This window comes from Hippoglossus hippoglossus, chromosome 12 (assembly GCF_009819705.1).
Source record: "Hippoglossus hippoglossus isolate fHipHip1 chromosome 12, fHipHip1.pri, whole genome shotgun sequence".
Lineage (NCBI taxonomy): Eukaryota > Metazoa > Chordata > Actinopteri > Pleuronectiformes > Pleuronectidae > Hippoglossus > Hippoglossus hippoglossus.
This window is the reverse complement of record NC_047162.1, coordinates 12253735-12280363: the sequence shown is the minus strand read 5'-3', so window position 1 is coordinate 12280363 and position 26629 is coordinate 12253735. Positions and strand designations below refer to the sequence as shown.

Below are 26629 nucleotides of genomic sequence, written 5' to 3'. Positions count from 1 at the left end.
AATGTGCTAAATAAACGAATCTGACTTGAAGTTCATCTCTTAACTCTATCTCCTTGACTTTCAGCTGAAGTAGTGAAGCAGCTTAAGGTGGTTTCTCTTCTCCACCGTCTGATAAACTCAGACCCGGGTCTTGACTGAGCAGCTCAGCGTTAAGTGCGTCGTCTCTCCCCTCATCCACTCGTGGATGATGGGATTCTGTCACTACTTGGCCCGTGTGAACAAAGCCTCTCTTCTCCGGCCACGACGCGCTCTCCAGCGGGGTATCACCGTCTCCCTGGTGCCTCGTGAGTCACCGCGTGGGGCTCGAGATCCGCTTTCTTTAAATTATTTGAATCTCTTTACTGCCGTGGATTGGATTTATCCGGGAAACCTCCATCTCCCTGTGGGAGGAAGGGGGATTTCCCCTGCGTCCCACCTTAATCCTCCTCTTCGTCAGCCAGTCAAAGGACTCACAGAGCAGCTAAATGTCAGGATCAATGAGGTGCGACAGAAAGTGTGTGTGTTCAAACCCACTGACTCATGAGACGTCCTTCATGGTGCAATTTATTTGGCATTTGATTAGATGTACATCTACCTCAGAAAAACAAAAAAGAAACACAAGCCCCCCCCCCCACCTTCCCCTCTGCAAATGAAGCATTTTTGTAAAATTTAAAAGGCTAAAGAAATAAAAGACAGTAAAACGTAGCGATTTATCATATTTTACATAAAACATTTCAAAATCCAATAAAGTTAGTTCTCACACCCACCATAGTCTCGCACAGGATCTACAGTGTAAATGCTGCTGTTCGGGTCGTGGACGCACACGGAGAATTTTAAACTAAATGCAGGAAGGTTTTGAACCGACTGTACAGGACACACACTGTTGAGCTAAAAATATATCCATCCAAAATGTTTTAAATAAAAACAAATCAAAAATCAATTCTCTCAGCATGCCAGAGGATTAAAAACATGCACCGCAGGTCAGAAACATTTCAACCAAACAAGCGTTGATGAGAAAATTAAAAAGATCCAGACCAGTGCACCACCTCGTTTACACACATGCATGTTACGGTTCAGACAATTCATGAGATCTTGTTTGATGGAGTATCCACTGTGGATTGTCAATATGCGGAAATAAAAAGGGGAAAATAGCGCACACAAAAAAATATTTCATAAAGAACATCCAAACATGACAGATGTTGCACAGTCATTCGTTCACAACCGTTTTGGTAAATGTCCGATCAAAAGCTTGTTGGATGCTGGTGGTCGTGGCTCGTTTGATCAAATTCATCCTCGGGCGAGTCAAACGATTGTCGTGGTAACCGGGGGGGGGGGGGGTCAAACCTGTTCCAAGTATACAGTTTACACTTTTCTTTTATTACAATTTTTTTTAGTTTTTTGCTGCAATCCCACTGAGAAACAAGAACAGACCCATCAACACCGAAACAGAAACGATTCACATCTACAGTCAGTGACGTCAGTAGCTGAAAAACAAGCTTGATAACAGATGTACTGAGAGATATCTCACACACACACACACACACACACACACACACACACACACACACACACACACACACACACACACACACACACACACACACACACACACACACGACAACTGACAAATCAACTTTCCAAATAAAAAAAGAAAAGACTGATTTAATCGAGGGATGAGCTTCGTTACTGAACATGGTTCGTTTACACAACTACCCTGTGAAGAGTTGACGAAGTAACAACACTGCGTAATTCAACGAATTTACGATCATAATTTGTGATTTTAAACAAACTTTTCTCCTCAAATTTAATTGATCATCACTTATCTGCACACTTGAAAAAGTGTCACCGCGACCGTCCCACAATAAATCAATCAAGATTACAACCGGCAGTCATAAATAATCGTCAAAGAGAAACACAAATTCAGTATTTATCAGTACTACAACATTCGCTGATACAGAACGCGTCGTGTCAGCTGAGAAAAACCTTACAGGAGGAAACTAATCGTACCTTCTTATGGAGGTTAAACCTCCTCACTACAAAACATCTCTCGCTGCAAATATGAGCTATAAACCTGGAAGACGGCTTCATGTATCAGACTAATAAGAAAGTGTAAGGTCAGAAGGTTTGGACGAGCGAGTAGAAATCTTGTTCGGGGGACATGCTGCGACAGACGGGGCTGATGGGAACATGATTTTGCAGATGTTTAAATGACGCAAACAGAAAAAGCACAAGGAACAAAAGCTGGCTTCACTGTACGTCTGTCATTTTTTCCCTGTCTTGTGCTGGACTAAAACACACAAGTATTACAAATCTGACGGGCACAGACCTGAGGGGGGGTATTTACATCAGGGCGTCTCGACCAAGCAGGTCAACTCTGAGATGTTTTCAAAAAGCTTCGCTCAGTCGACGCTAAAAGTAAAAGTGTAGCCGTCTCAGATTGAACGTATTGTTTTTCTTCTCTGTACAGAAACAGTTCTCTCTCTGCTGCCTCGGATGCTGGTGGAAAAAAAAAACTAAAACAAATTCAGAAGTCCAACTGCACAATTTTCAGAATCAGGGCATCGATCCCGTCACCTTAAAGAGAACAGGCTGCTCCAGCTCCTGATTCGTCTGTACAAATAATAACGCTCCTCTCTGCCGTCAGCGTTTTAGATGAATGACACAACAACGTGCTGTGTCCTTTCCTGTGTGCAGGACGTTCTCACGACCCTCCTCCACCAGCAGGTAATGTCCGGGTGCAGCTTCCTGCCGTCCTATACCACGGTGCTGAGGGTGGTGCAGTCTGCAGGCATGGGGGCGGGGGCGTGGCCATCTGTCGGCGTGTCAGGCCCCACCAGGAGGGTGCTGCTATCTATGGAGTCCTCCCTCTCCTGAGTGGCCGGCGCCGAGCCCGGCATGGGGCAAGACGTGTTGGGAATATCTGCCTGCAGGCCGTCCACCATGGCGTTCATCTGGCTCGGCACCATGGAAACCCTGTTGTGTCCTGAAGGAAACGACAAGGAAAGGAAATGAGAACTCTCTTTCTGAACACGGCGAGAAACATGAATAACGAGACGAGGATGTGCGCGTACCGAGGTCCACGTAGAGGAGGCTGTCCGGGTTGATGGAGGCCTCGTACGGGGGAGGGGGGTCATCGGGGTGCTGGATGTCGGGGTACTTGTAGGCTGCGTACGGGGGCGGAGGCTCCTGGAAATGAAACGCTCCTCCCTCTCCATCATCAGACAGATGCAGGGGAGTGAGGCCGGTGCCAAAGGCGTCCGGGCCGTAGTCAAAGCCGGGGACTCGTCTTCCCAGGTTAAAGTGGTGCACTGTCAAAAACAAACAACAGACAGATACAGACGATCATCAGCTGCAATTAAATCATCTGAAACTAATTAGAATGAGTGAGCCTCATTGCAAAACTTCATTATTATCGAGAGGTGTGTGTGGTTGTGAATGTCCAACATTGATGCTCACAATTTCCTCCAATCAGTGTCTCGATGCGTTCGCGCCGTCGCTGTCGGAGTCTGTGCACCATGAAGAGCAGCAGGGAGAGGATGAGGAAGGACGAGATGCAGCTGACGATCAGTCTCATTCCACTGGCCATCGAGTCAAAGAGACTGTTTCCCTCTGAAGAGGAACGTGAGAGGAAAATACAGACAAGATGAGATTATTATCGTTACCCTGGGTTTAATAAATGTTTAAATTTCTCTCGTTGTTAATGTATGAAGATCAGAAATCAGTCAGAACACCTCATTGGTGTCCTAGAGTCCACAAAACAAAGCTCTGACTAGACAGTAGATGTCAGTAATCTTCATTATTCTTGTTAAATTATTCAATTTATTAAAAGAAAAAATGTTTTTTTGGCAGTAAATGAAATATAGTAGATTTGTGTGGAGCTCCATCTTGTGGGACCATGAGCCCTGAAGGTTACATTAAAATGTTTTCATAGATTTAAAAGATTCTTTGACAACCAGAACCAGTGACTAAACTCATGAGAAAACATCCTGCCTGTGTGAAACAGCACTGGTCAGTGAGATGCATGAGGAGAGGGAAGTACCTGGGTCCAGGCAGGTGAACTTGCAGCACTCTTTAGGATCCTTGCGGAAGTGCTGGCAGCCCTGCGGCCGCTCGCACAACGCTGCCACGCACATCTCAGGCTCGCCGTCGTGACACGTGCAGCTCAGACATGGGTCGTCCCCCTTGGGGGTGAAGTAGTAGCCCTCGTTTACGACATTGTCTTTTATATCCACACACGTTTGCCCTGTCAGGGAAAAAATAACATGCAGACAAATTTAAAAAACACGTCACAAATGATGATGCATCTGGATGATGCATCGACACATCTGTCAGAAAAAGAAGACATGAGCACATACTCCTCTTGCAGAGAAAGGGGAACTTCTTGTAGCAGTTCTCGGCGTGCCAACTGTGAAGGCCTCGTTCATTCATGCTTTTGATCTGAAAGCGCTGGAGCTGAGCACAGAAGACGTTTTCCTGGGTGGGAGACGCCTCCCCGAAACTGGTGAGACCCTCAGGTGGAAGAAACACCTGCATTGATCCTGTTGAGAGACAAAACACCAGAAGTTTTTAACATTCCCAACACTCAAGTCAAGAATCAGAAATTAACATCTTATTCTGACAAACCCATAAAAGATTTGTATATACCTTTGTATGCTACCTCCCAGCGGCCCTCCAGGGAGTGGTTCTGATTGGTGATCACATACTGGTAGCCCACCCAAAACCTTAAAAAGAAACAAAAAAGAGTTACCAAATTGTTTAACTTTACATTGTCAAATGGTGTATTATAGGGTTTGTGCACATGACTATTTGAAGTGATTAAAATTGCCACCATTGGCCACTAGGTGGCCTACTAACAAAACAGAGCACTATCATTGACATAAACAAGTGAAACTTTTAATCCCAAAATGCAGAGTTTCTGACACCAGAGAGTTAAAGTGCACATGTTCTGGCAGCTTTTCATTGAGTAAAGAGAGACCAAGTGAAAGACAGAGGAAATGAAAGTGCAGAGGTTGAACAGAGCCGAGCACATAAGTAGAAATATCACAGAAACTGCACAGTGTGTGGGCACTTGACAGAATCATGAGAAACCATTTCTGGTAAACAGACTGTATTTAAATAGCACTTTTCTGGTCTTCCCTGCCACTCAAAGCTCTTTACAGTACAAGTCCCATTCACACTTGTATAGGCAGCGCTTTTTCTATCGTACACTATTCATACACTCCATCCTGTTGACAGGAGGAGTTGGGGATTGAACCACCGACCTTCTGGATAGTGGACGACCTCCTCCACCAAAGCCAAACTTAACAAATCTGATTATCTGGTAAAATAAATATATGAGGAAGATCACAAAGTTTGATTCAACTGTAAAGGATCCAGAAAATCCAGCTTCTTCTGGAATGTTTGGAAGTCTTAGGGGAGTTTTCACAACCTCTGCGTTAGTTAAATCAGACTCTGTTTTGTTTTCAGCCTCAGTGTGATTTGTTTGGGCAAGTATGAACAAAGTGTTCTCACTCCGGTCACACCAAGATCCTTTAGAGGACACGGTCTCAGCCTGGCTGTGAGTAAACTCTGAAGCAGTTGGCTTGAGGTGGAAATGTGATGTGTTATCAATCTGAACAACCACCAGATGAACTCCTGTACAGCTGTAGCCTGGTGCACTTTGCATTGTGGGTTGTGATGGACCACACAAACTGTAGCAACTGAAGCTGTTGCATGAAGTTAAAGACAGGATGTACAGACACATCAGAGCAATAAGGGAAGTGCATGTTCTCGTATGGTTTGATGTGATGAATGTTGGTTTGCAGATTCATCGGAGCAGAGTAAACTAAAGGTGTAAAAAAATTTTTTAAAAAAGGAAACACAAACTCACTTGCACTGGTCTTTGCGCTCGCAGACTTTATCGTCAAAGTCCACCTCGATCTTTAGGATGAACTGCAGCTCCTCGTTGGTCACAAACGTGGCCAGCGAGCCGTTGACTTTCTGACAAGTGTCCACGGCCTGCCAGTAGTTCTCGTTCCGCAGGTACACTTTGTAACAGCTGGCTGTCTTCTCATAGTGGTGCCACCCGCTGGGGCATTTCTCTGTGGACCAAGGAGAAACTTTACCATTGTGGTTAATATATAATCAACTAAAATTTAAAAAAAGGGGAGAGCAAAGTTAGATTCTTACTGTTGAAGCGCACAGGCTGAGCCACGCCAATGACGTCTTCTACCTGGTCATACCCGTTACCAAACCGGAACCTCTCCTCCTTTACAGCTGCAAGAGAATTACTCAGAGTCAACAAACGAGAACTAGTCTTTTATTCAACTGGTCATCTGAGTTTTTTTCAGTGCAGATTAGTTTGTGTTGTGCAACCTGTAAAAAGCGTGTGATGTAATCAGAGCCTGTCAGACCACTCCTGTGTTCAAAGCTTTTTCATTTGTCTGAGAGTCTGATACGTTAACAGATAAACTGCCGGTGGAAAAGCCCTTGTTTGTTAAAAGTCAAGCGAGTTTCTGTTTTCATATGTTCATAGACTGTATGGACAAATACTAGTTTTCCTCTAAGTGCTTTCTCTCACCTCTTACTTCTCGTTTACAGCAATACTTTCGATTTGAAGTGAAGTAGGAGTTTCCACAACTTCTCAATTCTCAAACTAAGACATGACCTGAACTGAAAACCTAGTTGCGGAAATTCTGAGAATCTATTTAAAACGAATTTCTAAAAAATATACGGTATCTAATGTTTTTAGTCTAGTTATTTAGAAATTTCTATAAAAACCTGACACTCTGCATCAGGGGTTAACCACACACTTCCTCTCGTTACCTTAAAGGTCTGTTGGTCTGCTGTTAGCGGTACAATTACTGGTCTTGTTTGCAATGTGGCTTCCTTTTCTTCAGCCTGCAATGTGTATTCTCTGCCAGTTGCATATTAAATAACACAGTTTCCTGGGTTTAGTTCTGTAGTTTGTGTGTTGACACGGTGAGGTTGACCAGTTTGCTCTGGTATTTGTCAGTGTCCGGCTGGATTTAGTGTGAAGGATTGCTGCTGAACCTTATTATCCAACAAAGAGCTAATCCCAAGAAAGAGCATTGATTTCAATACATGCTGTTGATTTAGCAGAGACTGCTCACTGAGGCGTATGTAAAACCCTGGGTTTTTTATTGCATTTCTCTATTAAAGCACAAATATGCTGCACAGGCAGAAACACGATGCTCAGCTGCAAGATCTTTCAACGAATAATAATCAGCAGAAGATACAGAATATACCATATACGCATTACGGTTAGAAAGGAAACAGAAGGACGTTTCTGCTTCGGTGTTCAGTGGCGTTGGCGATGCTTTATTTCCTGTTTGATAAATGAGGCCTGTGTGAAACCTCCCTCAGTGTACAGTGTTGTTGACAGGCCTACAGCATCTCAGACTCAGTATGTACAGCTGTATGGAGGTCACATGCTGGACTCAATCCTTTTCAATAATTCCCATTATGCGGTCAGAGATCTGGGGATAAGGTCTCTCTGGGTTTAGATGAAAACAATAGGATTCCGGTCAAAGGCTTAGCACTGCATTATCTATGCAGTGTCGAAGAGATCAACCCACACTAAACGAAAACACTGACACATGTGCAGCCACTAAAAATTCCACTCTCCATCCCTCTGCCATCTGAGGCTGGCAGTCCACGGCAGCTAATCTTTGTGATTCACTGTGGTGGATTAGAAAGACCTTTTTCCGACCTGCAGATTTAACACTAAGTCTGAACTACTTTGTAGAAGCAAACCAGCTGGACTGAGCTGTGTTTGGGGGTTTTACTACAAACACACACAAAAGTAACTGGAAAGGCACATATCTCCACCAAAGGCCCAAAAGATATCAGTTCCCTAAATACGTCTGATTTCTTATAAAGTATCCCAGTGCAACTTAAAGGTAATCTGGGTGCGTCCACACTCATATACACGTACATAGAACAGCTCAGTTGTGATGCAATCGTCCAAATGGGGAAAAAGTCCTGTGTGTGTTGCTATTCTTTGCAGAAATCAATCATGGTATGGGTGTTGGATAACACAGTGGGTGTAAAAGGGCTTAAGCGAGCTAATACTCACGGGGGCAGTCCATCTCGTCACTCTTGTCCTCGCATGCTGTCCAGCCGTCGCACTGCCAGGACATTGGGATACACTGCATCTTCCCACTGCGGCAGGCAAACTGCCCGGGGCTGCAGCGCTGCTCTGAAACACAACAAGAGGTCGAGTGGTCAAACCTGCGTGTGACTGAGGCATCTTTCAAACAAGAGAAAACCATCTAACGTGCAGCAGAGGACTGAAAGAGGACACATGAGCTTTCATGGCAGATTAAAAAACAAGAGATCTCAGATGATAATGATGTAAAAATTTGGGGTATGGAATAAATTAATAGTTTGATGGTGACAAGGTGCAAATTAAGGGAATTTAAGTCAAATAAAACCAGGAGTATCACTGCAGCCAGTGAATCTGGATGCTTCATTACATATTATACATATGTCATTCAATATATTGACAAAGCAAAGAAGGATAAAATAGATAACTGTTAGAAATTAAAAGGGGATCCTGCCAATGAGGAAATTCCACAGCAGTTGGTAACTGAATAGTTTTAAATTGGTTCAGACCCTCTGATCGTGTCTGAGTAATTCAATATATAGAATAAAATGAGACCAGAGAATAAAACATGACCTCTGTGAGTTAGTCTTTAAATAACCCTGCAGTAATGAGGGCAACTGGAAAGAGGCAGCCTCAGACCTCCAGCAAACACATACTTAACCACATGTACAGGCTTATTGTCCGTTTATATCCCTCGGCAACATTTTGAGCTAAGTGGGTCTCCATGTCCTATGAGACTAATGTAAGCGATTCCTCTGCATCAGAGCAAACTGTGTTAAACTTTATTCATGTGATGAACAAACCAGTCTCTTATCTATCACGGGAGGGGGAAATGATCTCATGTCTAAAGAGATCAGTGTAACAAAATATGATTACTACTTTAAAGTTATAGTTTTTCTAACACCATATCAAGAAATGATCAGCTCAAGCACAAAAAACTCCAGATTTGAATTTCTTTTAGGTAAAACTTTTCATCTAAAAGAGCTTTCAGGACAAAAACAAAAGGTTCAAACTAAAGAAGCTGCTGATATATTCAAACAAAAAGCTCAGACAGCTACTACACTAGAAGACACACAGCTTTCTTACCTGACAATAATCTTGCCAGAGCTAGCCGTGGACCTGAAACAAATAAAAACAATAGAGTGACTATTCTGTCAAGTGTCTTTGACTTTGAGGAAGTTTCAATTTCACTTCTTGCCAAAGCCAGTGTGATTTTAAAAAACAGACGATGCTCAACTTGTTTGTGCTGCTCTCTATGTTGACTATAAGGAAATCTATTATTTATACTGTCGACAACCCTGGTATTAGTCAGTGTCCAGTGATTTCCCCCAGTGCTCCCCCAGCGGTGTGTACATTAGACCATCTGTTCTTGGATACAGGTGGTTATTTGGACCCACAGTGGAGCTGGACCACCCACTCAACTGGCAAATATGGCAACGCTATTTTTACTTAGAAAAAAAACCCCAGCTTTGCGCTATTTCAAGACTGTGACTATTGTTCCACCTGTGTACCCACCACCTGAGCCGACGGTAAACAAAAAATGATTTACAATGAGCCCACAGAGCAGAGTAGAAACTTACTCTAAGCTTTAAGATAGTCAACTCGCTCTCTATTTATACTCGAGCTTGATATTAGCTTTGGGAATGCACTGACCAACTCATTCTATTTAAAACCAGACTTCATTGAAAGTTTTCCCATTGTTACATTTACAGCCTTACCAATATGGATTTTTGGGGCCGTTGCTGATACCGACTTTAGAGAGTAAAAAAAAAATTCTAGTTCCATTATGATCTTCCTGTTTTAACAATGTATCCGTCTTCTCACGGAGCCGAAACACAAGACGACGAGAGAACTGTTCAGACCTTCTAAGGATAAATAGCATGAACTATAATTTCAAAAACACAAGGAATCTCACATTACACAAGATGTACTTTTTATGCCCTAGTACTACTACGAAAGTCACCGACCTCACATTATCAAGTTGTACTGATTTTATTTTGCTCATCTTCCTGTATGTAGACAGATGAAATACGCTTAATCAAATATGATCACTCTAGTTATTCTGTCATTCATGAGCCAATGCAAACATTATCTGTAAACGATGAGGCGAAAACACTTAAAGTGAACCCATCCTTTATCGCGGACCTTAACTGAAATTGTCTTCACTCTGTCAAAAGGTGTTTTAAAAGCACTCACACACAGCAGACGCCACCCTGTCGCACTTACGACTAAGTGGATTGAGACGCATTACAGACCTGTCTGTCTCCTGGGACCCCAGCGGCCTGAATGTGTGTCAGGTTGATGGATACCATTAGAGACCACGTATCCCAAATGCATTAGAGAAGATTTGTTAGTGATTTAAATTATTAATATTTAGACAAAACAAATGTATGTTGTGTGACAAGAGGAGGCAGGATTCAAAGAAATGCACACGGCCGCCAGCTTACTTTTTGTATATTAAGACTTGTTGCTTCGCTATTTTAGCACATTGAGAACTAACCAGCGAACAGAATCCAAATCTAGCTGCTTTCTGCAGCCTGGAAATGTGACTAACTCTTGTTAAGCCTCATTAACATGTGTTCATGGCCAGAAAAAACACACCACATGGTTTCTGATGCATCCGAGCTGTGTTTGAATAAAGACTTGCTGCCTTCACACATCAGTATTCATGCTTTCTGTGCTTGTCTGATAACTGTTGCTGCAGGAAAATCCACAAGCTCCTCTCCCCCTCTCTGTTTGGTGGGGATTTCACTGCACATATTAAATATTTGATAAGGTGATTAGTTAGTCTTTTTTTGGTTTTGAAGACCATTTGACAATTGACAAATGGTTAACGTCATATAGCAAAGATTACTGCTGAACACACTGTAACTATACACTGTATATGAAGATGGACGACATGACTGTTCCAAGTAAGTAAAGCCAAAGCATCTTGATTCGCCACCTGGTGGCCGGCTGCAGTATAGGTCTTAAACTCTGCCTCCTCCGTGTTAGTGGATTTTTGAATGGGAGGAAGTGGGGATGCATCGTTCATCTTTATAAACACTTATGTACCTGCCTGTGTATCACAGCATTATAGACTAATGAATGTCAAACGAGGCTGTTCTGAATTTTTGAGATGTTAAATGAGGTTGAGAATAACGAAGAGCGAGCAGGATACAATTATTGTCCTTTTCTCTAACAAGCTTTGGATTTTGTAATGTCGAGTATACAAAAGAGTGAACACTCGCTACTCTTTGAAAAGTGAGCCTCTGCAGCTCTTACATAATCAACAGAAAAATACAATAATGACAATGAAAGCGCTTTTACTCAGACATACCGAAAAGCAAGGGTTATGGTGAACTGTCCTTGTGCACACGTTGTTTCATCTCCAGCCTCTAATGAATCACATCAGCTCTGAGGCTCACTGTTAAAAGCACTGAGTGGGTACAGGCATTCATGTCCATTTCATTATACTAACCCACATTTAAAACCAATATTTCTCTCTGCTCTGTGTGGATAGAAACAGAGCAGGTCCTTCAGATGAACCAAGCTGTTAGGTTTGCAAAAGATAAGCAGAAAAAAGCATGTTGGGCAACTTCTTGAACTGGCCTCCAGGAAGATGAAAGTATATTTTAGTGTTTCCTGTTTTGCACTGAAAGCACTTTCATTTCCCATTAGAACGTATGTACCACAGTCAATACTTACAATGCCAAACGCTCTCAAATACAGAGCTTCACCACTGAGGTTCTCCATATTAAAAGAAAAGCTAACAAGGGTTATTTGCTAATTAATTCACACATCTAGTGTGTTCCAGTGAGGATGATCTTTACTGACCTATATCATAAAATACCAAATGTATCGTTGCCCTGAGTAAACTTTTTTCCGCACCGTGGAACTTTCTGTGTTCTCAAAATGAACTTTTTTCTGCTCAACAACACAGGACAGCAGCAGGAGCGGAGCGTTGCAAAACATTTCAGATGTGAGGGGGAGAAAGTCTTGTTCTCGAGCCAGAGATGTGTGGAAGGTCAGGGCCGTCTCACAGCCGACGGCAGCAGGAAATAACTTGTATGTCTTCATCTAACATCTCATAGAGGTCAAGGGAACTAACAAAAGACAATTCAAAGAGTCTAGATTTTATCTTACAAATTTTAGATAATTAGCTACATAAAACAAGATTAACCATTCTATTGTGGGTCACTTTGTCTGTATTCCAAACCAATGACCTACTTTATGATGCAAGTGTGTATAAAGGGCTCTTAACTGAGCCAATGTGCACATCTCTGCTGCTCTGAGTCAATTATCTGCAGACAACTGCTTAATAAGTTGCCCTGAGCGAAACTATTGTTCCTACTGGTTATCATTAAACTTGCATTTCCCCAAGTTCATAAACTAGTTAGCATGCTGGCTAGAAAGACATTAGTTTCATACATAAACTTTACCAGAAACAGACAAATGACAAAGTGTATAGTAGTTTAGTAGACTGATGAAAGGTTTTCTACATTTGGGTCATTGCAAGTTAATTGTCAACTGTGACTGTTGTTTTCATCAGCTGACTGGTTGTTGACAGATGACGCCTGCCAAAAGTTCAACCACGGTCAACGTGTTCTGTGCAGAACAAATGGTGACAAATAAGCTGCCAGAGCAACACGGCCCCACAGACAATAAACAGAGTTCAGCTGACTTGTTGCTCAAATTTATGGCCGAGTAAACACAAAGGGAAAGAGGTCAGTCTCTATAAGATACACTGTTACTGGACTCTGATAACGTTGCCTGATTCGATGATCGTTTTATAAAAATGTATTTGCTGGTGTTGTCAACTGCATTTAAAGTAGGTCAGGCTTTGAGAAGCTTTGTATAGCTTCAGCTTCGGGTCGATAGTCCACCTGACACAGTGTCTTTGTACCATCAGAGTAAACTGAAGTAGCAGGATCCAATAAATGACATTATTTGCAAGAGAAACCGACCTTGTCTTTAAAAGTGGTTGTGATTTTGAAATAAAAAAATCATTGTCTCTCCAAACAATTTGAATGTTAATGTTGCCTGGCGGACTGGCAAGCATCTAGACCTGGTTGAATAAGACTGAAGGCTTCTTACAAATCTTTAAAAGCCATTTAGAAATGTGACATTTATGCACAGTGCCAAGCAAAGCTCAAATAAAACCTTAACCTTTGAGAGCAACTTCTCCTGCTTCAGTAACCTGCTGTGGAACCAGTCTAGAAACCACGTAAGCCAGGCGCAGAGTGGATGCTAAACTGTCCGATTCTGACATTTTTGAGAAATAAGAGGAGAAATCTTTCATGCTCACAACTGCCCAATTATTTCTGTTGAATTATGTTGCAAGAACCAGGACTATTCCGTTTCTGGATGTCCAACGGGAAGCCTGTACATGATATGCACCAGCATGCTCTGCAAAAACACACCCTTTCTTACAGTGCAGCCTGTGCAAGTAAACAGATAGCCTCCTGCTGAAACCCTGGGATGAAGGCCACATCACAACCCAAACAATAAGGAGTGATTTCACACAAAGTGAAACCCAGGCAACACTGTCACAATACAAACTAAGGTCTTGAGTTCACTCTTGAACGTTTAAGAGATAAGATGATGTAGCCTTTGAAAAGGTAAATAACCACAGTTGACTTAACTCTGTAATCGGATGCAAATGAACCACAATGAGCCTCCTAATAGGAAGTGAACGTGTGCCCAGGAGCCACAACTCTACACAAAAAGAAGCCTGCAGTTTGTTATCTGTAATGTGTGTTCTAGGCGGGAGGTTACACCTGCTTACTGAGCCAAATGACGATATATTTATTCAAGGGTGGAGCTGATAACAGTTCATAATCTATACAAGTGCCAGAATCACAAGGCCAGGAGGAGATCACAATATGCACGAGACAAGTGACCATAATGCCAGTGTTTCATAAAACACTGGCACCAAGTATTTCCTTATGAGGGTTTGTTTTAATGGTTTTCATAAGTCGTGTATTGTATCTGAAGCAAGTTGCACTTCTTATCCTATATTATGATCATAAGCATCTTCATGGGAAGTCATGGCTGATGCATCAGTTTACCACTGTGATGTGTTTTAGCCGTGCAGCTGCAGGATAGAGTGAATGAGAGCCAGGTTTAGTGATGCAGGAGGAAGAATCTCTCACAGGCATTTCAAATTACAGATTCACGGCTGAAGCGGAGACGAAGGAGGGATGTTGTGGAGGGTAAACAAATGCTTTCATTCAAAGGAGTGAAGACACCAATTAACCGAACAAGGAAGAAGAACAAGACGACTGTTTTAAGAAGAAGAAGAAGTACCATCATACATGATTACCCTACATGGGGGTGTGAAGTAATGAAAAGGGAAAGAGAAGTACAGTAGCAGATGGCGATAATGCACCTGGACGTAGGTTTCCAGCCGACAATAAACCGAAAAAATCAGAATAAGAAGTGTCAACTAGCTAATTATTAAGAGGCTGATGTGATTTTTCTGCGAATAAAGTTGCTGTGTGGACTGTGCATCACGTCTTTTGTCGTTTCATGAGTCATGTTTTAATTGTGTTGTATCTGCAGCACGTTGCACCAGTGACATGACTAAGATGCAACACAATCATTCTTGATCTATCTACTTAGAAGTTACAAGAATTATGATCCAGAGCATCTTCGTGGGAGGTCTTGGCTGGAGCCTTAGTGTGTCGTTTGTGTTTTAACTGTGCAGCTGCAGGATTGAGTGAATGAGAGTCAGGTTTAGTGGAGGAAGAAGAATCTCTGACATGCATTTAAAATTACAGATTCACGGCTGAAGCGGAGACTGAGCAGGGATGTTCTGGAGGGTAAACAAATCCCTTGAATAACAGGATTTTAACACTAACCCACAAATAAACCGGACAAAGAAGAAGTGATTGTCCCGGTGACACATGACTTCTCATCCTAAAACACAACACAATCATTCTTGATCTATCAACTTAGACGGATTGAGTGAATGCGAGTCAGGTTTAGTGGAGGAAGAAGAATCTCTGACATGCATTTAAAATTACGGATTCACAGCTGAAGCGGAGAGACTGAGGAGGGATGTAAACAAATCCTTTGATTCAAAGGAGTGAAGACAACAATCTCGAATAAGTTGAGAAAGGGTTGAAACTAGCTTCTTGCTAAAAAAAGAAGCAATGGTTGATGTGATATTTCTGAGAATAAAGTGTCTGTGTGGACTGTGCATTGAAGTCAGTGAGTGACTTGTGATTCAATGATTGCCAAATTGTGGTGTTAGTTGACCTGCTGGTACTAAACCCCCCCCCCCCACCTCCGTGCCGACGCACTGCCCGGCAACAGCAGCACAGCGGCGGCACGAGCCCCCCACTGGAGCCCGTGGTTCTCTCCAGCAGGCCCCTCCGCCTGAACCCCTCAGCTGTAATCTGTTTATCCCTCTCTCCACAGCGGTAATGTGCGCGGAGCAGGAGCGACATAGACGGGATTACCTGTCCGTGGTGGGTCCGTTAGCGTGAGGACGAAGAGGAGAGAGAAGAGGACGAAACTGCTGCTGTCAGCCTTCGGCAACATTTATCCTCCATTCATAGTAACTCCTCTATCCAGAAATGTGAAAACATAGACCGAGGATCTGTACCGTCGTCGCCGCCTCCCACCTTCCTCCTCCGGAACTATCACGTTAAACGCTTCACGCTGCTTTCACCCATTTCCCTTCATGCGTTCGAGGCGGCGACAAACGGGGGAAGAGGGCGTTCGCGGAGCATTGTGACGGAGACGGGGTCGAGGCTTTTCCGGGGCCGAGGAGCTAACGTTAGCTTCGCTGGCGCCGCCGTTAACGTCGTCCTCCTCCTTCTAACGCTGCTCGGTGCGGAGCGGCGCTGATCCAAGATGGCTGCGGCCTCCTCATCACAACAATCCCAAACATGCAGCACACAGGCGGCAGCTGGAGGAGCTGCCGGGGCGGAGTCAGCGGATTAGACCCGGAGAGACACACGATCACCAGAGTGCGTGTGCGTGTGCGTGTGTGTGTGTGTGTGTGTGCGTGTGTGTGTGATGCATTCAACCCAAAATACTATCTGTTTGTACGGAGCAAACATATGAATAATAATAATCATCATCGCCATCATTCTTAAAAGATTATTTATATTATTGTATGTTTTGTTTTTTTTACATGATCCTGATCCATCCACCACATCAGCTTGATTAAAAGATCATTATCATAATTATTAGATGGTTATGTTTTTACATGACCCTGAATCATCCACATCAGCTAAGCATTGATTTTACTCCCAAAAAAATCAAACCAACTTAAATTAAATGTATCTTTTTAATTTGAAATCACTGAAAAGCTTTTATACACAAATACATACATATGCAGATTTGTAATAAGCTACTATTTAAGTGGCTGTACTTCACTCCCTCTGGAGACACTCTGAGATGTTTGACCCTGGGAGATGCCCGATGGGTCAAACTCCCAACACGGAAACTGTAATAACAAGTAGGACATTTTACAGTCCACTTTTCTATTCATAATGAAGAGATATCTGATGACTTTAACAGCAGCTTTGGGGGCAATTAAGTACAGCACAATTAATATAATTAGCTATATTTGGCTGTGCGCAACAGATTAAGAGTGTTTAATAGGTGCCTAACAATAATAGAAAGCCCCATTTTGCACACATTCACACTACCTGATATATGTTGACTATCAGGTTGAAAAAACTAATTAAAAGTGTCATTAGAATGAACCAGAGAGAAAGAAACGTTTTAAATAAAATGTCTACCTTTTCCCACTGGCTGGTGACTCTATATCCGGAAGTCTGCCTGAAAACAATTCCCACAGTAAAATGGAAATCTATTGTGCTTGCTGTGTACAAACATGCGCTGTAATGTAAGGTTCGGCTGCCTTATCAGTCTGAGTTAGACATAACAAGAGTTGTTAATCCAAACAGTTCTCAGCCCAAAAAACAATGTCTGGAGAAAACGCACAGAGGGGAATTTTTTCGCTCCTGTACTGTCAGATGATGCCCAGTTAAACTCGAGACTGCTGAAGCTTCACATTTGCTTCCGCTGAGGTTTGACACACACGTTTTTTTGCACGAGAGGAGAGTTTGTCCTCCACCTCTTGTGCTGGTGCTGCAGTAAGCGCCAATGCCATACAGTGTCCACTTGTTCTTTCAATGTACATATGAGCAGACAAGTAACAAAATACAAACCTAGCCTCTTCTGCTTTTGTAACAACACCCTTTTCAGACACATGATAAACATGTATATTAAATATGAACAGTACTAAAATCCAATACAAGGTACATTTTAAGTATGTAATGCACACACCTCAGTCTACATCAGTTTGCTTCACTTCTTTATAATGAAAACAGACAATGACCTCGGACTCCCTTGAGAATGGTAAGTAGGAAATCAAGCATGTGTGTTGACTTTCCCAAGAGGCCAAACTCTTTTTATTAAAAGATGGCCCCAAGGTACCCTGAAACCTCAGATACTCCAAATAAACAGACTTGAGTACATGTTTGAATATTTCTGGATGTAGCTTCAATGCTCACAGGCATGAAAACACCTTTACATTTGAAGGGAGACACTAAAATGCCATGGCTACATGTATGAAGAACCGGGCAAAAGACTATTGTGTAAAATGTGTTAAAATCCACATGAAATTCTCCCAAAAAAATGATGGGCTATAATTATATAAAAATATCAGTTCAGGATGTGCTGGTTCGTAAGTGGCAGAAATTGCTGAACAGGAAACTTTATATTTGAGACCAAAAGAAAATATAATATAACAAACAAATAATTCCATAGAATTTGGAAAGCATATTTCACTGGGGATCTACAGCAACCCATCTGTGCAAACATGAAACAAATAAATCCTCAAAAATACATCGGTCCACTGTACATTTCTTTATCGAGCCATCCAGTCGAAAGATGTGCTCTTAAATCACAGAAAAAATTGGCGCGGATAGTTTCTTATAAACTTTTCCACAATACAACGTCTTAATAATATCCCAACAGAGAGAAGCCTCTCCTCGTTAGAAAAAGTCTGAGGCTTTCCGTCTCTTGGGAAGTTGCAGCAGATTGTCTGTGAGTGATGCAACGTCTTGAGAGCCTGGTGTCTTGGCTTTGTCTGGTGTCGGTGTTCCTGTTGGAGTAGATCCACCAAAGGGAGACACAGGGGCTCTGTGTGAGGGAGATGGGGTGTAACTTGCTCTTAGCGCTTTGTCCGTGTTTTTGCTAGACGTCAGATTGACGAGCCTCTGCAGGGCGGGGGTGAGGGCTGGGCTCAGACCTTTAGGTGTAAGACTGCGACACAAAGGTGATCAGTTAGTTCATGACAATAGTAACTTCTTAATAACTACACTAACACACGCTGTAAAAGACATAGCTGACAGATGGAGCAGGGCGTTGTTACCTGTAGAAGATAAAATCAAGAGTGAAGAAGGATGAACGTTTTTACCTTGCAAGGTTCTCTGTGACCTTTCGAAATGCCTCCTTTTTCTTTGCACGGTTTTTAGCAGCAGCTTCATTCGCCATCTTTATACCCAGCCTCTCTCGCCGCCCAGGTTCTGGAATCTATGGAGAAAATATTAAAAAGGTTTAAACACAACACAACAACATTTTTATGTAAAGACATGGTGGAGTAATGGCATCCTGGGCCCAAAAATCTAAACTTCTGAATGCTCAGTACCTTAAATGACGGACCGTGATTCCTCTCAACATATGGTGAGTCCGATCCATCCAGACGAAAGGGTGTACTCTCGATCTCACCCCATGTCATCAGAGGTGAGTCGCATACACCTGAAAAGAATTGGACAGAACAACAAAATGTTGGCAGGGCTCTCGAATAATTTATTGCTACATTTCGTTCCAGGTGGAGATGGATTAGAAGATGCACTTACCAGGTGCAGGGGAAGGCGTTCTCTCAAAACCATATCCATTCACTGATGGGGATTCATGTGGGATGAGCTCTTTCCCATCAGGGCCCACTTTACCTTGTTTGAACTGGACAAAGAGACATGATATATTAAGCTGCATCCTTCAGGAATTATACTGAGGTATATTACCCCAATGCAACATCATCCCTTATTTCTTGGTTTCATGAACCATATTCCTAAAACGTACCTGTGCATTCAGAGCTGCAGCCTGTTGAATCTGGCTTTTGTTGAGAGCTTTGCTGAATGGGTCTACGACAAAACGTGTATTCTTGTGAACTACCTCCCGTGGTTTTTTAAACAAAGCATCGTCATCTTTAACACCTGAATTGGAAAATGCGGAGAAAAAAAACTATATATTAATTATTTTCTCACTGAAATGTTTTAATAAATTTTTGCCATTTATGGTTTTTTAAAATCTTACCTTCTGGATAATACATCAAGGCATTTTTTGCTTTGTACTCCCATGTTTCCAGTCCAGCTTTGACACATTCTAGTGCGGCTTTCTCCATGGATGGTAAGGCAAGGTTCTCCTCGTGGCGCTGAAACACACAATTGTTTATTATATGTTTTCACTTTAGTCAGTCAGCAATCAACTGCCACTATAAACTACTGCCACGTAAATCCTTAGAACTATTGAAGTTGTAGTTTAAATGCAGGCTACAAACTACAAACTTTTCAAAGCCCCATTTCAAGCCCACAGTTGGTTATTGTTTGATACCCAACACATAAAAAGTATTTCTGTAATTAGCTATTCAGTCATAAAAAGTTCTGCAACTAACAATTTCACAAAATTCTAACTTCACTAAAGTATGTGTGATCAGAACCCCTGTTTTTCATTTGCTTTGAATTTAAGTAAAGTAATCTGCACATGTGTACCTGTTTGTATTCAGCCTCAGCCTCATATAACCAGGCATGCTTCACTTTCTCCTTGTCTTTAGCCAGATCCATTATCTGTTCAAACGATTCATTATCCTCACTGGTATTTTTAGCCAGGAATCGATCCAGGGGGGGAAGCTCTTTTTCTTCCTTGTCACCATCGATGCTTTCTGTAAATAAAACATTGAGAGAAGTACAGTTTAACCTCTGGTAAACTTCTGTATCTCAATTTGTTTCATTAAAAAAATGAAACACTCACCTCCATCTAAACCTTTACTGCCACGAATGGAGGAGGGAGACGCCGCGTAGCCCACTGGTGTCTCAAAGCTGGCTGGAGTCACATCTTGCCCACAAAATAAAACATAGTTGAAAAGCACATTCATGACAAAATCTGGTATGGTGCAACTAGCTTGTAAAATCATCTATTTACAAGGTGCAACAAGAACACAAAAGCTATTCTTTCTTTCTGTGATTAAAAAAAACAAGAAAAATACAGCAATTACATCACAATACTCACATGGGGCAGAAGATCTTGGTGTAGATTTTGTCACAGATGATCCATATCGGATGGATATCTCCCTCATTCTCTCCAGGTCTCCACATTCCTCTGCGTGCAGATAGTCCTTCTGCGCTTGCAATTTGGTCACATCGGGGAAGAAGTCCCTCTGGATGATCTTCTCCAAACTCTGTTCAAAGTAAACAGGTAACACTTGACTTTGAACATGAAAGGATCACGACATGTTCTCTGGCACTCCACAACAACAAGAAACAAATTATATACCCGACTGCTTTTTCTCAGGCGAGTCTCACTTTTACACAATCCTACATATTTACTTGAGTTGCTAGTTTCTAACAACAAACCAGGATGGTAAGGCTGCTACTGTCATTTTAATCGTTGAGTTATCTGCTGATTGATCTATTTATTCAGTCAATGAAAAGTCAAGAAACAGACATAAATGTACCAAACCCCAACAAATCATCATTCAAATATTGACAGTTAAAAGCTGAATGTTATTTGACTCATAATAATTCATTACGTATGGGAGGCTATTACCCGAGGACCTATGGCCTATTTAAAAATTAAATTACTACTAGATTATCAATATTGTTGCCTAATATCTTTGTCATTTCAAACACAGTCTCACGTCTCCATGAAATTCACAACTGTCAAACGCAGATCTTTCCTGAGTCTAACCTCCAACACTGACATGTTTCTCAACTTCAACTGCTCCTTGACAAACAATAAGTTCATTTAAAGAACCAGTGTCCAAGTTAAAAAGCACTAAAGAGATGCTACGTACACAACTTAAACCTTTGTAACAAAAGACACACAGTTCAACACAACGTTTATGTACGGTCAGTTTCTCGTCTGTCTTGAACCTCGCTAACACCGTTGTTTTGTCTGGTTACTACAGTTAAACACCGTAACCCCCCACACGCGGTCCTCTGTCATCTCTTCACCTCGATGTACTGCTCTTCGTCGAGGACCTTTCTGTGCGGCCTCCCCGTGTCTTTATTATCTGGCTGCTGCCGGATAGCCATCGTTGTCACCGCCGCGGGGACGAGGGTCCCGCACAGGGCTCTCCTGACGCTGGCGCTGCCCTCCATCGTGGAGCTCGACTAGCCTCGCAGGCTAACGGCTAACGGAGGATCGTTCACCGACAAACACCGAGCGGACGGAAACGCGAGGCGGCTTCTCTACCTCACAAACGCCGCGTACAAACGTGAAGGGGTCACCGTGGGAAATCCTACGCTTTAAAAAGCTGTGAACAACTGCGATGCGTTAGCTACGTATTATTAGCATAGATCATTAACCACAACAGAGCGACAGCGTCCGACCGACGTAGTTCCGTACTGCGCGAGGTGACGTCACCGGAAGTTTACCCTCAGGATATTTACAGTCGTTTTTTTTTTAAACTTTTATTATTATTGAATTAAATCTTTTTTTTTATTGTTTAAATTTAAATATATTTCCTTCTATTATTGTTATTTCCACTTCTCCGTATTAATGTTTGATTTGTTTCAACCTCTTTTTGAGTTGTTCCTGTATTTGATCTTTGATGTCTTTGATGTTGTGAATGCTGACTATGGATTAAATCACAGTATTTTTGTCTATTATAACTTTGCTTGTAACTTAGATAGGAGACAATATGTTCCACGTTCTTTGTAATTAACACTTGTTTGTAGAACATATATCAGTGTTCTAAGTAACATCTACTTACTTGACAAAATAATGTTACAGAACCAAAGTCTTTCAGCTGAACCAAATAAATACACTTGTATTTTCAAGATCATATTAATGATATATATTATATTGAATTTAAAAGATCCCTGATAGCATTCCTCATTTGAACAACAAAGCAATAACCAAGGCTACTCATCCTTACTGATGACCATTATCTAATATGCAATATAGGTATAGTTTGCAGGATATACTCTTCAAACAAGTGGCTTCAATCTGACCCCTGTTATCTACTCACTTGCAGAATATTTATATATATATGTATACTAACTGCTGGTATTATCCTGTGCCCCAATAAATATTGCCTGTGCTCCTGGGTGGATAATTTGTCAGATGAAAGCTTTTCTTTTTTTCTCTCCAAAACATAAACCTAAAACTAAAACAGATAAAGTGAAATATTTAAATTACATTCTACATGTCATGATGTTTTGTGTATTGTGGTTTGAGGGAAAAACAGATTCTTTCAACTCTTCCAAAAGAACTTTATTTTTTATCAAGGGCACCTTTTTTCACAACTGGTGCCAGTTAGAACAATATATTTACAAACTTAAAACTTATCTTTCAGGATTCAAAAGACGTATTTGCAGCCAGTGCTTCTATCATACACTCAACCAACCAGCTTCATGAAAAGGCTACAAACTGCCAAGGCTTAAGTCACATAATTAGTCACAAAAAAAAACACGTTTGTTTATTTTCTGTCGGAAAAAAAGATTTTGTCTGGCTGTTTGTGAACTGATTACAATATAATTTATTCCCTCAACCACTCACACACATACACACAAATATAACTCTCTCATTTTCAGTGCTGTCGTCCATATATACAGTACAAAATTTAGTTTTCTGCATTTCCCACAGCAAACGATAGTCTTTTCTGACGCCTCCACTTTGCTCTTCGGTTTTTAAACCAAACCTGCCAGAAAAGTTAGTTAGTGGTAATTTCATGCTTTCATTTACTGTACTCACAATATCTAGCAACTTTTAAATACATAGATCTACATTAGAAACCATTATCAAACATCCAGACATTTAATAAAAACACACAAATGCAATTATATCCCTTTTTAAATGTGGCATTTACAACTTCACATCTGCGTTATTTATTGAAAGGCTGAATAAGACCTAACAGACTCACCTCTACTCTCTCCTCTCTCAAGTGAGTGTGCTGTGCTAGTTTCTCCCTCGTGTTCACGTCTGGATACTGGTTCTGCAGGAACAGCTCCTCCAGTGCATCCAGCTGATCCTCTGTGAAAATCGTGCGGTGACGCCTGGTCCTCCTGTGCACCTGACCGGGCAGCTGCTCCTCTCTGAGAGCCTCTCCCAGCCTGCAGGGGTTGGAGAGCATCGCCGGGGGCCATCCATACTGACAGGCGGCAGGGAGGAAATCTGATGTAAGAGAGGAGAGTAAGTGATTCAGAAGACAAATCCAGCCTTTTAAAACACGTGTTAAAACAGAGGTGATGGTTTAGTCTTACCTTCATGGATGAAATCAGCTCTGAATATGTCTCCACAGTGGGAGCAGTAGCAGCAGCACACACAGGCGTGATGAACAACAGTCTCTGTCTGGTCCCCAGCAGGACTCACTGCCTTCTCTTTCTCCCCAGCACCACTCGTCCCACACGTCCACCTGTCACCATTACCGTCCGGATATTTGCTCAATATGTTCTCTATGGTGAAAGGAAACTTTTGTCTCTCCGTCCTCATCACTCCATCCATCTCTCAAAGAAAGTCCAATAAAACAAAAGCAATGCTAATCACAGGATATTGACACACAGCACTTTTTGATTGTTCAGGCTCCGCTGCTCTTCTCCTTCTCCCCTTCTACAACACTGTGTCAGGCCCTTATAGTGAAATTGGGAGGTAAAAAAAATAGTAAAAACTATAATCCCCCCTGTGGACCAGACACATAAAACGGTTGAAACTTAATTCCTAGCTAATCTGGGCAGTTTTGTGAAGAGGTTAGGGAGGACGGCAGATTCAGTTAATCTTGCCTCATTCCTTTCTCCAAAAGAAATCAGATTTCACTGCATAAAATGAGAAGTGGAGAGCTCCTAAGATCCTTATTGTTGGGGTTTTAGAGAAAAGGGGATTGCTCGGTATTAGAAACCTGGATTTAGAGATGAACGTTTTTTTTGGTGTGGCCAGAGACTTGTGCATGCTGAACTTGAGGATTAGCTCCCTAAATTTATTTCATGATGTCACTTTCCTATTTAGCTTTATCACCAAATGATCTTGTGCAAATTAGTAGATGTGGTCGGTAAATAAGAAAACAATGCGTACTGATCACACCCATTAAATAAAGAGATGCAGATGAATGAATGACTTGTTTTGTCAGTGCTATAGTCACCTGTGTGGTGTCACTAATGGATTTGTATGTACAATATTACTCAATACAGATAAGCACAAATAGGGGCTCCTCTGTGTAGTCTGTATTCAAGATAATGCATCATGTGTTTTATCTGTGAGGTGCAGTCTTTTCAGTCTGACTCCTCTGACAATGTGCACAGCTGAGGTAAAGCTATTACAGGTTAAATTCAACCCCCCCTCAACAAATCCTGTGATTTCATACAAGGCAATATACGAATTAATGGATTTCCACAATCTGTCTTAAGCTCCGCTTATAAGGGCTTTTGAAAACAGATAACAATAAACACCATCCCATCCTTTTCACCCGGGTTTAATAGCGTCCAGATTGTTGACATATAGTTTGAGGAGCATGGGAGATCGCTATCTGCAGTTATTGTGGCTCTCAAAAGAAGGAATTGTAGCACATCCGCGCTGGTTCATACAGCTCAAATTTCATTACTGGGGATTAGATTGATAAAGGTTCATTTTGTTGTTGTAAAGAGAAATACTTGGTACAAGAAGTGAAGTGAGGGAAACCACCTGCACATCAGGGTTAATACAGTTTTATGGACTTTTGATTCTCTTCCATTTAATGTGATTTTCACTTGCAAACATTATTAACAGTGAAAAATGGGTAAACATTATTGCTGGTGCTCATGAAATGGTGCCGCACCACATGATTCATCGTATACTCTCAATAACACAGCCTGAAGGGAAGTACAGGGAAAACTGACAATACCTAACAACTGATTCATTTGTCTGTGAAGATTCTCACTCATTATTAGCAAGATTACACAAAAACTACATCACCAATTTCCATTAAATTCCGTGGAAGGGTGGGGCATGACCGAAGGAAGAACCAATACAATTTTGGTGCAGATCCAGATCAGGGGGTCTGTCCTTATATCTCTGTGAAATCTGGTACTGATTTGGACAATGATCCAGATTTTGTGAATTAAAATAGGTTTTTTTAGGGGGATGATCTTTATTCACTTATCGTGCAGTTACAAATATTCCTCATATAATCAGAGAATATCAGAGATTGGATATTTTGTGTTTAATGTGAGCAGTTTGCAGAACATTTCTGTGTACATGCTATATGTATCTGATATAATACATGTATACGCTATATGGTGATAAAGTGGCCAAACACTAATTCAGATATACTGACAAAAAGCATGATCCACAAAAGGCCAAGGCGGAAAAATATTATAATATATAATATATATAATAATATCATAATATCATAATACATTTTCTGTCATATCCTTTTCAAATGCACATTTTGTAGACAGTTATTTCTAGAAAATATGTGTTTATCAGGGTTAGGGTTAGAATGTGTTCCAAGTGAGGTTCTTTTCAGCGTAATTATCAGTGACTAACGTGTCGTGTTGGGACACAGAAAAATCACATGGCTGCTCAAATTACAGGTCAGCGGGAGGAAAAATGAAAACATGAATAATAAAGGACACAAATCAAATCGGTACAATTCAGACAGGAGACACAGGATTAAAAAATACACCCACACACTGACTGTTGGTAAATGAGCAGAGAACCCAACATGACATGAGAGCATTCACGTGTGAAAAAGCTCAGTGTCTCTGCTTACCGCTGGACCGGGGCCCAAAACCTCCTGGGGAATTGGAGATTGCAGCTGTGAGACCACGAAATGCAGAGGATCAGCCTTCCTCTGTGTTTTCTTGTGCAGGGAAAACACAGGCAACATCCACACTACTTTACAAGTGACTGTGGAAGCTTAAAAGAAAGCACGCGTCAGATAACAATCCTCTGGGGGCTGGAGAGGAATCAAGAAAGCCACTCTGTGATTGCAGAAACTCCATATCTGATATCTGTGTAAATACAAATATTATATTTCTCCCCCCCCCTTCTTTTTTTTCTCATATCGTTTCCGTGAAATCTGAAAATGAGCTCTGGGACCTGGAGTTCCGTCTGTCTGGCTTCAGACTCACTGGGACCATATGTTTTGTTATTTAAGCAGGTTTACGTTACCGCCGTTGAACTACACAGGAAGACAAATTGCTCCCATGTGCCACTGTGTTCTCACTGCACTTTTCCACATCCTACACTCACTTTGTGAACAGCATTTCTGTCAGTTAAAGATATGTATCTGTCATTTATATTACATACAACCTTTTTGGAGTGTGTTTAAATCTTCCCTGT

General features: G+C 41.7%; 3 protein-coding genes across 6 annotated transcripts; all 3 read right to left on the bottom strand.

Annotated features, from left to right (window-relative positions):
- Positions 1-526: 526 nt before the first annotated feature.
- On the bottom strand, positions 527-16047 carry dgcr2 (DiGeorge syndrome critical region gene 2). Of its 4 annotated transcripts, none has more exons than XM_034603123.1 (11): positions 15532-16001; positions 9173-9205; positions 8057-8179; positions 6148-6234; positions 5849-6077; positions 4624-4700; positions 4335-4517; positions 4019-4222; positions 3436-3588; positions 3051-3287; positions 527-2962 (listed from the first exon to the last, which is right to left on the bottom strand). In XM_034603123.1, the coding sequence occupies exons 1-11, from the start codon at positions 15611-15613 to the stop codon at positions 2733-2735; spliced, it is 1638 nt and encodes a 545-aa protein (XP_034459014.1). In that variant the 5' UTR covers positions 15614-16001; the 3' UTR covers positions 527-2732. The 4 variants fall into 4 exon arrangements, with proteins under 4 accessions (XP_034459014.1, XP_034459015.1, XP_034459016.1 ...); XM_034603124.1 differs by having other exon boundaries at positions 5849-6059; positions 15532-16000; XM_034603125.1 differs by lacking the exon at positions 9173-9205 and having other exon boundaries at positions 15532-16047.
- Positions 16048-17044: 997 nt separating this feature from the next.
- ess2 (ess-2 splicing factor homolog) lies at positions 17045-21729 on the bottom strand. The gene is made up of 10 exons (XM_034603127.1): positions 21325-21729; positions 20381-20549; positions 20123-20206; positions 19864-20033; positions 19409-19526; positions 19175-19308; positions 18952-19054; positions 18741-18850; positions 18510-18625; positions 17045-18355 (listed from the first exon to the last, which is right to left on the bottom strand). The coding sequence occupies exons 1-10, from the start codon at positions 21469-21471 to the stop codon at positions 18085-18087; spliced, it is 1422 nt and encodes a 473-aa protein (XP_034459018.1). The 5' UTR covers positions 21472-21729; the 3' UTR covers positions 17045-18084.
- A 755-nt stretch (positions 21730-22484) lies between these two features.
- Positions 22485-25235, bottom strand: LOC117772180 (homeobox protein goosecoid-2). The gene is made up of 3 exons (XM_034603138.1): positions 23578-25235; positions 23238-23488; positions 22485-23015 (listed from the first exon to the last, which is right to left on the bottom strand). Exons 1-3 carry the CDS (start codon positions 23816-23818, stop codon positions 22938-22940), a joined length of 570 nt encoding a protein of 189 aa, XP_034459029.1. The 5' UTR covers positions 23819-25235; the 3' UTR covers positions 22485-22937.
- Positions 25236-26629: the final 1394 nt, after the last annotated feature.

Excerpts from the sequence above, each read along its gene's own strand:
- dgcr2 (XM_034603123.1), bottom strand. The coding sequence starts at position 15,613 with ATGTTGCCGAAGGCTGACAGCAGCAGTTTCGTCCTCTTCTCTCTCCTC. Across the intron at positions 6,235-8,056 it reads TGACGAGATGGACTGCCCCC|CTGTAAAGGAGGAGAGGTTC; the intron begins GTGAGTATTAGC and ends ATTCTCTTGCAG. Across the intron at positions 4,701-5,848 it reads GAGCGCAAAGACCAGTGCAA|GTTTTGGGTGGGCTACCAGT; the intron begins GTGAGTTTGTGT and ends TTTCTTTTTAAG.
- ess2 (XM_034603127.1), bottom strand. The coding sequence starts at position 21,471 with ATGGAGGGCAGCGCCAGCGTCAGGAGAGCCCTGTGCGGGACCCTCGTC. Across the intron at positions 20,550-21,324 it reads ACGAAGAGCAGTACATCGAG|AGTTTGGAGAAGATCATCCA; the intron begins GTGAAGAGATGA and ends TACTTTGAACAG. Across the intron at positions 19,309-19,408 it reads CTTGATGTATTATCCAGAAG|GTGTTAAAGATGACGATGCT; the intron begins GTAAGATTTTAA and ends TTTCCAATTCAG.
- LOC117772180 (XM_034603138.1), bottom strand. The coding sequence starts at position 23,818 with ATGGATGGAGTGATGAGGACGGAGAGACAAAAGTTTCCTTTCACCATA. Across the intron at positions 23,489-23,577 it reads AGCTGATTTCATCCATGAAG|ATTTCCTCCCTGCCGCCTGT; the intron begins GTAAGACTAAAC and ends CTCTTACATCAG. Across the intron at positions 23,016-23,237 it reads TGAGAGAGGAGAGAGTAGAG|GTTTGGTTTAAAAACCGAAG; the intron begins GTGAGTCTGTTA and ends CTTTTCTGGCAG.